We start from the raw sequence: 17172 nt of genomic DNA, 5'->3' as shown, positions 1-17172 counted from the left end.
TTAATAATAAATAAAAAAATAATATCAGATAAGAAATATATGTCGGCTCTCAATATTAATAATAATAATAATATATGAATTTTAAATCGGCCAATAAAAGAGCCTAAACGCGAAAAATTAATTCTTCGGAACTGTATCTCTTGGTTTGAGATTACTAAGTTCCACATATAAATTAATCTCGAACTTACATATGGAGAAAAATATAGGTTCCCGCTTCAGCGACTTTTCGGACCTATATTTTTCTCGCCTATTTTTCTCCATATGTAAGTTCGAGATTAATTTATATATGGAACTTAGTAATCTCAAACCAAGAGATACAGTTCCAAAGAATTAATTTTTCGCGCTTGGGCTCTATTGGCCGATTTAAAATTCATATATTATTATTATTATTATTAATATTGAAAGCCGACATATATTTCTTATCTAATATTATTTTTTTATTCATTATTAAATATACGAGTCAAATAATATATTTATGTAAAAAGTGAGCAATTTTATGTTCAATATTGGCCGATTTAAAATTCATATATTATTATTATTAAAAAAAAAAATAATTTAAGGAAACTGTTCTAGGATACGTGAGTAATTTCCAAATCATTGTATAGAAAAGAAAGGGTAGTCGGGAAACACAGTGAGGGAATAATGAAAGGAAACGAAAGAGCTCTCTCGACTCTTACCCGGTCACCACGACGAAGAAGTCCATGATGTTCCAGATGTTGCGCAGGTAGGAGCCGCGGTGGAGGACGAAGCCGAGAGCGAGGATCTTGAGGCTCGCCTCGACGCAGAAGATCCCGAGGAAGTAGACTTCCGTGTTCTCGAGTTTCAGTGCGAGTGTGGTCTTGTCAGACTTCGGCAGATGCTCCTCGAGGGCGAGGACCACGCAATTGGCGATGATGGTGAGCAAGACGGCGTACTCGAAGGGCGGCCACTCGATGATGAAGCGCGTGTGCTTCCGGATGCAGTTATCCTCCGACAGGATAAACAACGACGTGGTGCCCTTGCCGCCTCCCCCACCGCCACCCGCCCCTCCGCCATGATCCCGGCCTGGCGCCATATCCACCAGACCAGGTACCTGAAGAAGGGTGTCAAGCTCAGGAAGTGTAACACGATCGGCTCTTTTAAGATTGGAGCGAAAGAATCTCGTTCAAAGACATCCAGTTATTGGAGTTTACAGAGGTCTCGGGAAACATTTTTATAGTGAAATTTCTTCGTGGTAGCCTAATTAATTCAATAAGAAGATTAGTATGTTTGGATCTAAATATCAACGCATATATAAATATCTAGGTAGTACCATGTCTGAAATTGGAGCATAAGATATCTTTGAAACATCTTTGAGAAATCTTATGATATGATATCCCAAAGACATCTTAAAAGCATCTTGAAAATGTCTTATGCATCAATTTTAGAAATGGTGTTATCTAGGTATAAATGTGTTAGCTGTAAAAGCCTAAAATTAATTAATTCAGTTTATCGCAGTAATTTTTTTAGAATTAATTGTAACAATATATGTAATGATAGTTTTAAGGTAAGCAAAATAATTAGTTTAAAAACATCTCATTCAGTTCCGAGTTATTCGCCTAGAGATCTTGAAAAATGTCATTTTTTCGTACATGTTTGACCTCTGTTTATTTTACGGTAGCCTAATTAATTCAATTTATCACAATAATTTTCTTAGAATTAATGATAGTTTTAAGGTCGAAGCAAAATAATTAGTTTAAAAACATCTCATTCAGTTCCGAGTTATTCGCCTAGAGATCTTGAAAAATGTCATTTTTTCGTACATGTTTGACCTCTGTTTATTTTACGGTAGCCTAATTAATTCAATTTATCACAATAATTTTCTTAGAATTAATGATAGTTTTAAGGTCGACGCAAAATAATTAGTTTAAAAACATCTCATTCAGTTTCGAGTTATTTGCATAGAGATCTTGAAAAATGGTTATAATATAATTTTTCGTAGATGTTTGACCTCTGTTCATTTCCTGGTAACCTAATTAATTCAAATATAAATATAAATTTAAAGTGTCAAACAGGCAATAAAGAGCCAAATCGCGGATGACAGTGCGTTATCCCAACGAAACTAAATTTTTTCGTTAGAATGAAAAACCTTTGCACAAGGCACCAAATTTTACTTGGTCACGGCCAAGATTTAAAATTGGAATAATCTCTACGAGAGATTTAATTCCATACATCCCCTGTTTCCCCCTAAGGAAATAAATGCAAGAGCAAAATATAGATCCGAAAGTCGCTGAATCGGGAATCTAATTGATTCAATTTATCGCAGCAATTTTTTTCGAATTAATTGCACGATGTATGTTTGCTTGAAGAATATTTTGAAAGTTTGCGAATCAGATTTCGATTGTTACACGATTGAATGCCAACTTACCTCCCCTCCGAAGCTAGTCCAGTCACCGTGACCACTCCTCAATCCGGCCAACCTCGACCTTCTCCCGTAGTACTGACGCGCGTGTCCAGGGTCCCTTTGTGCCGCCTCGTGCGCTGCTGCCAACCTGGAAAGGGGATGAAAAGGGTTAATGACTTGGATTTTAAAGTGCGATCGAAATTATCAAGAGATCACGGTCTGTGATTTATGAATCAATTATATTTTATTAATGAATTCGGTGACAGCTTTATTGCAATAGAACTCTAGCTTATCAGTCTTCGCTAATTAGTAATATTGAAAAACGCGCCAAATTGCTTAACTTTACCAGTAAAAGCTAGTTTTTTAAAACTGATAATATATAAATGGTATAACACAGTAATGCTTCAATGATTCAATTTTTTATTCATAGTTTAATTAAAGGAATTAATAATATTATAGTTTAATTAAAGGAATTTTTAAAAGGTAATTGTTATTTATTTTACTATCCCTTCTATATATATATATATATATATATATATAGAATATATAATATATATAATACATTTTACATAAACATTTGAATTAAAAAATTATTATTTTTTCAATTTATTACTACACATCTGTATATTTTGAGAAGATTCTTGAAATTCTCCTTCCAAAATGCACAACATATTGCGAATCATTAAAAATATATGTAGTGTGCAGAAAATTTGGGTGAAATTATTCACATCACACAGGCGATGCCTCAGAGAGATTGCATAAAAGATCTCATTAATGACGGAGATGCGTAACGCGGTGGCTCCAGGTTCAATTAAGTGCATTAGTCGAGACTTTTGCGACAGATACCCTGTATGCGTGTTGGCTCTCTCGCGTAATAGAGGGAGAGTGAGAGAGAAAGAGGGATGGAGCAAGTGAGTGCAATCAAGGCACACGATAATGCAATAATTCACAGCAAGAATCTCTCGTCGTTGCATCCTCGCTTTCGCATAATACATCAACTGCATGCAATAACGCCGATGTGACGAAATTACGTTGAGGAATGAGAAAAAGTTATTCAATATATTATCCCTATAAACTATTTTTGATCAAACAGATATGATATATGTGTACTGATCTCGACGTAACAAATACATTGCTGGAAAATAAATCCAATTAACATTTGAACTTTGTTAACATTTCATATATTGTTAATATATTTTATTTCATGTATCTAATGTAAGAGACTTTTAATTAATTAATTAATATTTATAAAAGATTGGAAAATTGTATGTGCATGCGTGAAGAGTAAGGCCTTAAAATCTGTTACAGAAAACATTCTATTCATTTTATTTATTAATTAATTTTAAATTAACTGAAGTAGTTATACATATTTTTCTACTTTGGATATATTTGTACACTCTTTATAATAATGTATGAAAACTTTTTTAAAGAATTTTGTAAATTTTTAAATTATATATTTATCAATATATATATATTAGTTATAACATTTAGAATACGATATTTAGAAAATAATTTTCTAATTGAATATTAGTGATTCAATCGAGCGTCACAGATTTCACTTCTGTCGTTGTTCTAAAAAAAGCTCGATGCTGAATTTGCACAACGCGAGGAGGAGTCTATTCTCAATCGATCGTACCTGAATTTGGGATGTCTCTTGAAAATCTGTGAAGAGTACTCGAGATCTTTTTGAGAGAGAAAGAGAGAGAAAGAGAGAACATCGATATGCGCTCTATTTTTCCTCTAAATACAATCGAGCAGCGTGAAATATCGCGATTGAAAAGCAAATCTCTTCGCAAAAGATTTATTTGATATTGCATAAAATGAATTTGATACTGATAAATCTAATACATCTGCACATCAGATATATTGTAATAATTTATGTAATAATTGAAATAATACATTCCCTGCTTTGATATGGGCAAATATTTTTATTTGAATTTCCAACAAATGAAAATATTATATAAAAATGTTAAATTAAATATCTAACACAATTTTATACCTAATATGGCATTTAAAGTTCACAAACTATTGACATTTCGGGATTTTATAAAATTGAAGAAAAAAATAAATCGCTCCAAATTAATCGAAGCATTTGCGAAGAACCTTTTTTCCGCGACGCTCGAAAACATTTTGTGCATAAGATGCAATAACAGATAAAGTTTCGCGATTTGTCGCGTACCTACGACATTTAGTCGAACGGCTGGGAAAACGACTGGAAGGAAAAAGTTCGCGCCGAGATTGTTCGATTTTTATATATCCGGAGAATCAAATATATAATACGGAGAGTGAAGTAGCGTCTGCCAATTTTTATCAGCTACTTTCAGCGCTCCCTTATTCTGCTTTACGAGACCCTTCTCTCTCCCACACTTCGGCCATTTCTGTCGGCGACCGACAAAGCGGCGCCGATCTCAGATAGAGGAATTCGCAAAAAATAATTATGCTGCCTGGATGGAATCGTGAAGCTTAAAATAAAAAGATAAACGCGTGCTTGTTTAAGAGGTATTTTTGAATGAAAAAAGCCAAACACGATTATATAATACCTACATATGTAGGTAGAATCGCGTTTGGCTTTTCATGATCCGACTTGTTGCTTAATTGTCCGATATTAATATCGCATTTCAAATCGAAATATTATTTAAATTTTATGTCTGAATTTTTAAACTATATTTATTACTACTTTCAAATAAATTTCAAATTATGAATTTTAATGCTAATTATGCATAAGTAGCAAAAAATGAAGTTTTACGCATACATAGTAGACTGTTAATTATTAGACATCAGTTGAGAAAATTTCTGTTTTAATATACAGAATAAAAAAAATGTAGCACGAGAAAAATGTAAATCATATAACATACATCATAAAATATTGAAAAATGGATCAAACAATCCTCATTTGTTGCTGATGTTGCTTGCTCGTGATTCGGCCTAACGTTGCTGAATTATTGAGAACAGGACAGTAATAATTGATCCAGTTTATTCTGTAACGGTGGGATCAATACTACTCTCGAAAATGAATCGCCGACTTGTCCGTGTGTCCATTTTGCAAGGACACACGCCGCGAAGTAGAGCAATATACGTAATGAAAGGATTCAATTGCGATTGTGGAGATTGTTACATTAGCAACAGGTGTAATCCTTCGTCGCGATTAGTCGGACTTGAATTAATGATTATTAAAATAGCGAAATGTATTCCTCCCTGAGTCTCTACGAAATTAGATCCGTTTTATCACGCGTGATTTTTTTCTAATCTACTTTAGAAATAGGAACGATATATTTAATTCGATCCAAACTAGCCAAGAAATTTTTATTTTATTTCCACAACGTTTCGACCATCTGTTTTTGGTCTTTTTCAAGTGAAAAACTAGAATGGTACAATTAATTAAAATTAATAAACATTTTTGATGTTAAACGCAAGAATTAAAAATTTTTTACATACTTCCTTGATAAAAGCGCAATTAGTTGACACTGTTGTCATGATTATTAAACAATATGATTATCGGAATTTTTAAAAACATTTGAAATAACTTTTGAAAGATCTTTTGAAAGAAAGTAACCGCATCTTATCGTTAACTACTTTAGAAAATTTATAATAAATAAAATTATAATTTTTGCTCAACGTGAATCTTTCAAGATCAAAATGCTGTTCAAGCTTCATCGACCTTACTCTTCATGCTTCTTAAATATTTACGAATTTGTTAAAATATATTGATATTTTATGGATGTAACATATCTCATGAAAGATATCCACCGTGTTATCAAAATTTGGTATATTTTGGAAATTGAATTGACAATCTTCACAATTAATTGTTGATCGCCAGTGATAAATTTTAACAAATAATAAGATGCAATTTAATTCGACCAAAAACTGGCTATTCATTTATTGAATAATAAATGAATAGTTAGTTTTTGATCGAATTAAATTGCATCTTATTATTTGAATTGACAAGTTGGAGAAATTAAATGTGATACGGTCTTCAGATGATATACTTGTTTACAATATATCGCCATCATAAAACGAGCGCAGGGTTGTCTTGCACTTGCAACGAATTGCCGTATGCAGCTCTTACGAAGGTTAATCGCGATTTATGCAACAACAGGGTTGTGTTGCAGCGCAACGTTGTGTCGGAGCGCAGTTTTTACCGGTTAGCAAATAACGACGGGACGCGAATCGTGCCAAATGGTCATGTTGCCGGATGCCTTCTGTTTTTCATTGATAGTAATTAATACGCGCGGAACGGAAGCTCGGTGAAAACTTTTTTTCTGCCGATTTTTCATCTGTCCGGTTACTTCATAAATATTCAATGAATATTTCGGGATCGAAGAGACGCCGCAACATGTAGAGAACTAGATATTCGAGTCACTCACGCATAAAAAAAAAGAAAACACTAGCTTTTGAAGTTTCGCGAGATTAAATTTTCTTACGCGACTAAATTTTAATATTTTTTACAACGATAAAATAATGGACGAGCGACGGCATTTAATAACTGGAAGGAGAACTGCTGTCTAGAAGAAATGCGATTTCGGAATAACCTTGAATGCAAATAGAAACAGGCTTAATTTTTCAATTATTTTCGCTGTAAGACACGCGAGAGAAATTATGAGATTTGTAGACGCAAAATGGCTTATTTGGCGAGATGCTAAATTTAAACGTTCTAGTTCTTAAACATCTCTGTCCGACGAAGAATATTTCCGTAAGAAATTAAAAGGGCGAACTCTGGATAAAAACTGCTTGCGCCGCAATAGAGTTCACAGTCGAGGAGGATCCTAATTCTTGCTAATTGAAGTAACGAGCGAAAGCTACAAATGTAGCCACTATCTCGGATAATCAGTAGGAAAGGAAAATATATTTGTTCCCTCTGAAATACGTGAAGGAAGATAAATTATTCTCTCAAAGAGTTCCGAGAACTTATTGAGGAATACTAATTCTATCTTATTGGCCCTAGTTTGCTGTAGAGTGCACAGCGTAAGAACTTATCGATTTATTACATTATTCGCCGGTAATTTGCCTCGTTAATTATGTACATTTCTAATAGGGGTCGGATATTGTTAACGGATATCAATGCAGCTCGCTATACGAACCTATGCATAAAAGATAAGAGTAACGTCGAGCTGAAACGGTAGATCAAACAAAAAAATAAGATCATATAAAAATAATTCTTGCCTTGTAATTTAATTATAAACTCATAGAGAAAAGAAAGGAATATTTAATTCCCTCTTTCTATCTTCTCAATTGTACAAAAAAAACTCAAATATGAAAATTGTAAATGAATAGTAGTGTCGCAATGACTTTTCCCAATTCTTGGATGTATAATTTCAACCATTCCCTAATATATATCAATTTGGATTATTTTTCTCAATCTTGGCGAGAGATGATGCATTGGAGTCGCAAAGCGACTCGGCTATTAATTGCAAATGACAGATTGATTAGGCTGTGTGAATCGAATATACATCTACATGCATAATTCTTGCTTTGTAATTTAATTATAAACTCATAGAGAAAAGAAAAGAATATTTAATTCCCTTTTTCTATCTCCTCAATTGTACAAAAAAACTCAAATATGAAAATTGTAAATGAATAGTAGTGTCGCAATGACTTTTCCCAATTCTTGGATGTATAATTTCAACCATTCCCTAATATATATCAATTTGGATTATTTTTCTCAATCTTGGCGAGAGATGGTGCATTAGAGTCGCAAAGCGACTCGGCTATTAATTGCAAACGACAGATTGATTAGGCTGTGTGAATCGAATATACATCTATATGTATAGGCGGTCAGCCGGCAGGCGCCAACGAAAGAGAGACGAAGGAACATTAAAAATAATTGACCTTCGATTCCGGATCGACAGGCAAGCAGCAACGCGACGCCATCGCGCGTCGCGCAAGGCCGCTCCATTATTTTTCCTTTTCCCAACGAGATATAAACCTTTTCGAATGTTATCGGGTAGCCGGACTCTCTTTCAGGAGGCGAAGAAGTCGCCCTGATGCACACTCGGCCGAGGCGATTCGATTTCATCGAGAGAAAGAGAGAGAGATCAATACGTGGGAAATATCAACCCCTTATACGTTCCCCAGCGTGATATAATCTTCAGCGATTGACTCGACGGTAGAACGCACATGTTTGTCCTTCGAGTTATTCCACATAAGTGGTAAACACCTACGCCTTTAATCACATCGAGAGTTATTTGCGCTTAAATCGGCTGATTTGGGAAAAGCATTGCGCGGAATATATATTATGTGTACAAGCGTTAGAATCGCTCATTACATATTGTGTTTGGAATGACGTAATTTTTCTCTAATTGATTCATGGATTTTAATTAATGATCAAAGCGTAGCTCTCTGTTGCGTAATTATGATTTTGCCATGCTTCGAGAAAGGGCTTGTTAATATTTTATATTCGCAGTTCATTTTTTTTTTTTTAATTCAATATATACAATTTATATCGCATTTCTATCGAATCAATTGTTATTCGATTATTATTATTATTATTATTATTATTATTATTATTAAATAGTTGACAGCCGCGAAAATTTTCCGTTTACTATTTAATTTGTTTAAAAGGGGAATTGCATTTTCCGAAGTTTGCACACACGAATTTCTAAATCCGTCGCAAACCCTAAGTAACCATTCTCATCTCTCGCGAAACCATCTATTCATAGCCGCGTGCAAGCCATCTTGAATTATCGGATGCCAACGTGCAACCACTAATAGTGGTATTCGATAACGCGCGAAACACTCGGATGACAGACTCCGCCGACTCAGATTGACCAATCGATTTCGAGCGTACTGCCAAAACAGCGCGATCGCAATCAACGAGCATCAGCATCAATCGCAACGTTCGGATACAGACGTCTCGATCGATATCATTTGCGAGACACGTCAATTAAGAGGAAATTTAATTTATCAAGGCTAATGACTCTCCGCCCCCATCATTCCTCATCTCATCTCGAATCCAAGAACTTGCCGAGTAACTTTCTCCTTCGTCGAAACAAACAAGTATCACAGCCAGCGAAATACCTCCACGTCAAAGCTCGCGAATCACCAGGTCTTCCGAGTCGAAAAGTAATCCTAATAGTACAACATATCCAAAAGATATTCAGTGAATATCCAAAAGACATTCGAATATCGCATTTCTATCGAACAAATTGTTATTCGATTATTATATTAGTAAATAATTCACAGTCGCGAAAATGTTCTATTTACTATTTAATTTAAGGGAGAGATATAAGAGGAATTGTGAACCCTAACAGCACACATATCCCGAAAATGTTCAGAAAACATCCTGAGGATGTTTTCTGGATGTTCTCAGAATGTTTCTCGGATATGTTGCGCTATTAGGGTATTTTCAGAAGTTTGCGCACACGATTCTAACAGCACACATATCCTGAAGACGTTCAGAGAACATCCCGAGGATGTTCGAATGTCCTCTAGATATCCTCTGAATATCCTTTGAATGTCTTTCGAATATGTTATGTAATATTAGGACATTTTCAGAAGTTTGTACACACAATCCTAACAAGCACACATATCCCAAAAATGTTCAGAAAACATCCTGAGGATGTCCCCTGGATATTCTCAGAATGTTTCTCGGATATGTTATTTTCAGAAGTTTGCGCACACGATTCTAACATATCCCGAAGACGGTCAGAGAACATCCTGAGGATGTTCGAATGTCCTCTAGATATCCTTTGAATGTCTTTCGAATATGTTATGTAATATTAGGACATTTTCAGAAGTTTGTACACACAACCCTAACAAGCACACATATCCTAAAAATGTTCAGAAAACATCCTGAGGATATCCTCTGGATATTCTCAGAATGTTTCTCGGATACGTTATTTTCAGAAGTTTGCCCACACGATTCTAACATATCCCGAAGACGGTCAGAGAACATCCTGAGGATGTTCGAATGTCCTCTAAATATCCTTTGAATGTCTTTCGAATATGTTATGTAATATTAGGACATTTTCAGAAGTTTGTACACAAAACCCTAACAACACACATATCCTAAAAATGTTCAGAAAACATCCTGAGGATATCCTCTGGATATTCTCAGAATGTTTCTCGGATACGTTATTTTCGAAAAATGTCAGAAAACACCTGAGGATGTCCCCTGGATATTCTCGATGTTTCTCGATATGTTATTTTCAGAAGTTTGCGCACACGATTCTACAATCCGAAGACGGTCAGAGAACATCCTGAGGATGTTCGAATGTCCTCTAGATATCCTTTGAATGTCTTTCGAATATGTTATGTAATATTAGGACATTTTCAGAAGTTTGTACACAAAACCCTAACAACACACATATCCCGAAGACGTTCAGAGAACATCCCGAAAATGTTCAAATGTGCTCTGAATATCCTCTGAATGTCTTTAGAATATGTCGTGCTATTAGGGGAATTTCTAAATCCCGAATTGTCGATCCTCAACGATGAAGAACGGATAAAAATAGCGACGACTTTCATCCTCTGGACGAAGAAAGAATTTCCATGTACATGCCATAAGGGCGTCGTCTTCCCGCTGCTCGATCGTTACTCGACGAACCGGCTCCTGTCGCCGGTACCAGCCAAAAATCTTAGCTGCGAACCCCATGACGGCCGTCGCGGCGCCCAGCCGGCGTCGTCATCCCCACCTCGACCCACCCCGGCAGCGGGACCCGGGAATACTACCGCACGCGGGGGAGGGTGGCGTCAGAATGTTGCAGAGCGGCGTCAAGCGGAGGTGCGTCGTGGAGGGAAGCGGGGACGTCCTCGATGACGTCACATCAGCGCCATTTCGTCCGATGACGTCAACCCGACGACGACGACGACGACAACGATGACTGCGTCTAGCTACCCTCTGGTCTCTCCTCACCTTGTATGGCGCACGTGTGACCGATGGCATGTGTAGCGTAACGTGTTATACGTACGTGTGTTTCGAAAGGTACATTATCATGTACCCGTCCGCGAACGTGGATAAATTAACCCTCTATTCTTTACGACTCGACGCGACGCGACCGCGAAATAAGACGTTGCCTAGTTCCTTCTTTCTTTTGCGTCAATCTCGAGGATTGCTTCGTAAGGAATTGTATACGTTCTGCGTTTTATCTTAATTGCAATTGAAAAAATGACTTGCTGGAAGAAGCAAATAAATCTACTTTTATTAAAAAATAAATTACAGTTGTAAGGCTATTTATATCCGATTGCTAAGCTCTTTGTAAGAAACAGGTTTTCTCGAAGATAGGTACTTTGTTTTAGTCAGAGTAAAATTAGAGCAGCCAATCGTGCACACACGTACATGTATACTCGTGTAAATAAATCAAAATACGTATAAATAATTTTTCGAGAAGTAGTTAGTTCTTAGTTTTGCATCTATAATTTTTTATTAATAGAGAATAATAGATTTTACACAATACTGTAAATTATTTTTTCTTCGTTATACATTTCTTATTTCCAAATAATAAACTTACGTCTAATAAATTACTTTTTCTGCAAGGAATCTATGGAAACTTTCACTTGTCCCACTTTAACTAATTCTCTTCTATAAGCACGAGGCTGCACTAACCGGCGAGAAACGGATTGATATCCTAATGGTTTAATTGTGTCGGACTTAACTCATTCTCACGGACTTGGCTGTTACAATACAAGCTCCTCGTCTGGACATACGACCCTCTCATGCGCAAACTTTGTTCTGATCTGATTATGAGTAATGTATCTTTTGGTCGTATGAATACCTTCGAAGCGAATGTCTTTAGGTGCAAATTTAGTTACGACAAGATAAAAGAACTTCTCGATAAGATAAAAGATCTTTTACGATTTTTTTTTTGTAAATTATCTCCTCCTGAATAGAATTTTTGTCTGCAACATTATATCCTGCTTCATTATTTTTTTAATTTTATCATCTTTAAATATTATGTATATATAATTTTTTTGTAAATTATCTTCTGAATAGAATTTTTGTCTGCAACTATATTCTGCTTCATTAAATTTTTTTAAATATATATATATATACAATCTTTGTATTTTTGTCGTGTATATATCAAAATAAAGTTTTTAAATTAAATGTAAAATTATATTAAATTAGAATGTTTAAATTAAATGTAAATTAAAGTCTCACTATCTGCAGTTTGTACGCTAAAAAGTTACGCGATAAATCTGTCGATTAAGAGGCGGAGAAAATTTTATTAAGACTGCTTTGCGTAACGAAAGACTCGTTATTCTGTAAAACCGAAAACAGTCACGAATTTATAAATGCATGCTATATGTCGACAGAATACTCGAATACGATCGTGACCGCGATCGAGTGGCACGCCGTGCTCGATTTGACGTCCAATGATTAATACAACCCGGTGTCGGATCGGACAGAGAGGGCATAGACGACGGTATTTAATTTGATGGAGGTAATTAATTCGCTTTTATAACTGATATTTGTCATTAATTATGTCATTTTGTAGGCGATGAGTTTCGATTTAAAAAAAACATATATCAAATATCGACGCAATAATATTGCACGATTACAATACATCATTACGTAATTCTATTTAAATCAATCAAACAATTAATTAAACAATTAAATTTAATTCATTGCATAATTAATTAAAGAAGCATTTATATATTAAAAAAAAACAAGTAATCCCACCTTCATCATAGAAATTATTAAAAGACGTGAATTTTAATAGAAGAGGATATCGCGCGCTTTTAATTCAGTTCTTTCGACGATGCAAATGCCGCGAGATGGGTGAAAACAGTCGGTAATTGACGGAGCGAAGGTAGGCGACTTCCAGAATACGCGGCCGAAAGTTTCGAATCCTCGAAAGGCCCGCGGAGAATATCCGTCCCGCAGGTGCGACTCGTAAGTGGGACAGAAGCGACGTCGGAGAGTCGAGAGTGCAGCGAGGTGACACATCCTCGACGGGGTCGCGCGAGACAGAGAGAGCTACGCGATAAATTATCTATCGGGGGTGAAACGGTGTGGGAAAATGCGCGTCGTGAGAAATTTACTCGCGAATCGCGCCTTATCTCTTAACACGAAAGACGCTTTCGCCGGAAGATTTATCTCCCGTAGAAAAATATATATCCGTATGTTTTTTTTATTACTATACTTATTTTCTCGTTTTTTCTCGGGTTTTATATTATGTATTTCGAGTTTTATCCAAAAAAAAAAAAAAAAAAAGAAAAATAGAATTATATATCACTCGCTTGCGTATTTTCTTACAAATGAAACCGCCAAAAGCCGAAGAGCTGTAACTACACGAGAACGTAGTTACTGCTTTCTCGTATATTATGATGAATGAGTTCGCTGAGCTCTGAAAGGTACGAATTTTGTTAGACGAAAACGGAGGTAAATTAAATTGTGCCAACCTAATTTCTCGTCGTAAGTGAAATAAGAGAAAGAGGGAGAGAGAAATGTCGTCTTATCTGTCTAATATATTGAGTTATTACTAAAATGTTACGTACAGTAATTTGTGTCTAAATGTCTAGATACACACACAGAAAGCACTTCACATTTATCTTCCATTTTTTTTTTTTATTATTTGCGCAGTATGACGTGTTTAATTGAATACATCTCATTCTGGTTACGCAACAATATTGAATACATATCATTATTTTATTTAATGACTTATTACTTTTGTTATAATATATTAATAGCAAAAAGTATGTGGTAAAAATGATATAAAACTAAATAATTGAAACTCGGATGAGAAATTGTAATCTAAATATAAAATTCTATTCGATTTTTGTGAATTGTTGCCTCTAACGAGTGGACGCGTCATCTGAATGATCGATTATAAGCGCAAGTTAAAAACACTCGCTAATAACGAGCATCCAACTGACGGCTAGCGCGACTGACGTAACTCGAAGCTTCCTAGAGGCAAATAGATCGAAAGGTAATTTCGCTGGAACATGTAGGCGGCTATTATGGCTGGATACCTCTCCTCTGTTAGCCTTCTACCTTTTTCCATCCTCTTTCACACATTTGCTCGCGCGTTCCACGCGCGAACAGTGCTATTAGCGCTATTTATGAGCTCGTATTAGGCTCGTTCGGATGATCCCCGGTCTTTTAATTGCGCGATCATTTTTCTTTCGTTATTCCCTACGATAAATCACACCATTATTTTTCCATACCGCAAACTTTTCATCATTTATTGATCATTATTTCGCGCCCCTTTAATTATATATGTAATTATTATATATTAAAAGATATATATAATTATATTAAGTTACATATATTAAATATGTTATATTAAATTAATTCAAAATTACTTATTAGATTGCACACGATTTTAGTACGCGAGAAATGTTATTAACGCTATTTATGTGTCTTTGAACTCGCATTAGGAATGTCCACATCCCTAGTCTTCTAATTGTGCAACAGTTTCGGGTATTCCCTGCAGTAACATATCATTTTAATCTTTTAGCGCAAGTTATCCGTTTATGATTATTAAGTATGTACTACCATACTGTAAGTATTATTGAAATTTATTAGTTTTACAATTTACTTTATGCAGAATTATTAATCATTTTATTAAAAAAAAATAATTAAAAACAATTATTATTTCTCAATAAAACAATTTTCGATAATAAAAAACAAACACAAATATGAATTCTTTTACTCAGTATTCTCGAACAAAGACAAACAAGTCGTTTAATTAATTATGAAAAAAAAAAAATAATGAACTCTGCGTTTCATATCTTGATGGAATATTTTCCTTTCGAGATCTCTGATATTTTCGCGCGGTACTTTTTACGGCTGCTCGAAACCCCGAATAACTTACAGAAAGTTAGCAGCGGAAGAAAGAGCCTCGATGTTTTCGCGAGTAACGACCGAGCAAATATTTGCGCCGACCGGATCGTAAATTGCGACGATCGCAGATCTCAATCAGTGCGTTTTCCTGATCGTCGAATGAATCAATCGGCTGCCACACCGCGATCGGATGATTGAGGGCTTCGTTTATCGACAATTCCACGTGAATCACACAGATCGAAACTGTACAAGTGCACGAATCGTGATATCGACAGATTAAGATTTACGTAGTTGTGAAATGCACGATTTCGAATGTTTTTTAAATCTTCTACTTTTTTATCAGGACTTTTATAGAAAAATGTATGTGAAAAAATAGCTGCAAAAATTGTTTCTAAAATTTTTTTATGTAAATTGTAATTTTGGACATTTTAAACATCAGCAATTTCTTGTAATAAAAGAAGATTATTAAAATTTTTTTATTTTCCGCTTTATGAGAATTTAGTATAAATAATTTATAAAATTATTTTTTTCTTGTAAAAACCATAAGAAAGTTTCTTTGGGAAAATTTACAATTTGTTATAAAATAAGAAAGTCGAGCAAAAATAATAGAATGCAATAGATTTATGGGAACGGTGCAGATATGCAAAAATAGCGAGGAGCTCCGAGGAATCTATTTGGGACAAGGTTTATCTCTGCGCGGAAATTAGCGAAGACAGAGAGAAGCGAGCGAATCGAAGAAAATGCGGAGTCGCGACGCGAATCGTCAGATTAGCGCGAACGTCGCGTTGGCAAGCTCTCAAATCTCGATATTTCCAAAGCACACGAGAAAGTTGCGTGTCAGCGAGAGAGAGTCGTAAGTCCGGGATCGAGATTTAAGGAGTAAGAGAGAGAGTGTGTGTGCCAGATAAATATATTCGCGAACGTCTGGCGCATATAAACGTCTCTATGAAAGGCGTGTATCGATGACTTTAGTAAAGTAGCTAGAATTTACAAGACCGAACGCGAGACTTGTCATAATCAAAACGAATTGAACCAAGTTACACAACCCTAACAGCACACATATCCCGAAGACGTTCGGAGCACATCCTGAGGATGTTCTCTGAATATCCTCTGGATGTCTTTCGGATATGGTGTGCTATTTAGCGAACACTCTATATATACCATGTGTCCTATCATATCAATAGCATTATTTGTTACTGTTTATAAAAATATATATATATATATATATATATATATATATATATATATGAAAAAGCAACTTGAGAATGACTCGAAGGTTTAACATGACTAATGATATTTAGAAAATCCACCATACTGAACGACGGTGACTTCTTTGAAAAAAGAAGGATAAGAAAGAACGTCTGACTCGATTCTGCTGTTACTACTGAGTGCAACTTGAATGAATATGAAAGGTCTTGGTGACGAATCGAGATTTTCCATGAATTCGATAACAAAGAAGAAGTATTTTCTTCTTCTTATAGAAAAGAAATAAATATGTTTTATATATAATGCTTTAATTTTGATTGATATTGTAATTTTTACGAATTACAATTAATATCATTATAACACAATATAATTACATAATATTCGCAATTATTTTCTCACTCAGCAATGAAAGAATATATTTCCACAAAGATTAATTAAAACAGTGAGTAAAGTTCTTCTACGAATTCAACGACGCTTTACTCCCTGACGATAGTCATCGATGAATGGCTACTACACGCGATTACGAGAAGGTGACTCGAGGTCTTCCTAGAAGAGCATTGCAATTTTCATTGATACCGGGACCAGATTTAGGGCGGTACGCTCGCGTTTCCTCGAAACGAATCTTGAAATTAGGACATGCAGATTTTATTATGTGCCATATATAGCTGTGTGCGTGTGTCTGTGTGTATACGCGGATGTGTATGTGTACAATTCCGAGAATTCGCGGCCCAGTGTCGTTGAGTCAATGAAAGGGTGAAGTCACCGTTCTGTGAATCGCCCGACGAGCTGAATAAACCTTGTAACCTGTAACTCGAGCGTGTCGTACCTCTTTCCCGGTTTACCAGAGCCACGTGCTTCTGACATTTAGGAAGTAACTTGATTA

General features: G+C 35.3%; 1 protein-coding gene across 20 annotated transcripts in view; it reads right to left on the bottom strand.

The window, feature by feature from the left end:
* The window catches only part of cac (calcium voltage-gated channel subunit cacophony), a 173187-nt gene that overhangs the window by 57846 nt on the left and 98169 nt on the right, over nucleotides 1-17172 (bottom strand). For all 20 annotated transcript variants that reach the window (XM_085483071.1, XM_085483075.1, XM_085483088.1 and 17 more), the window contains 2 exons: nucleotides 2387-2510; nucleotides 678-1072 (listed from right to left, as the gene is read on the bottom strand). In XM_085483071.1, the coding sequence (XP_085339197.1) occupies nucleotides 678-1072; nucleotides 2387-2510 (519 nt within the window). The remainder of the gene's footprint in view (nucleotides 1-677; nucleotides 1073-2386; nucleotides 2511-17172) is intronic.

This window comes from Nylanderia fulva, unplaced genomic scaffold (assembly GCF_048542155.1).
Source record: "Nylanderia fulva isolate GAGA-0341 unplaced genomic scaffold, ASM4854215v1 Scaffold23, whole genome shotgun sequence".
Taxonomy (NCBI): domain Eukaryota; kingdom Metazoa; phylum Arthropoda; class Insecta; order Hymenoptera; family Formicidae; genus Nylanderia; species Nylanderia fulva.
Note: the sequence above shows the minus strand (reverse complement) of the source record. Positions and strands in the feature narration are given on the sequence as shown.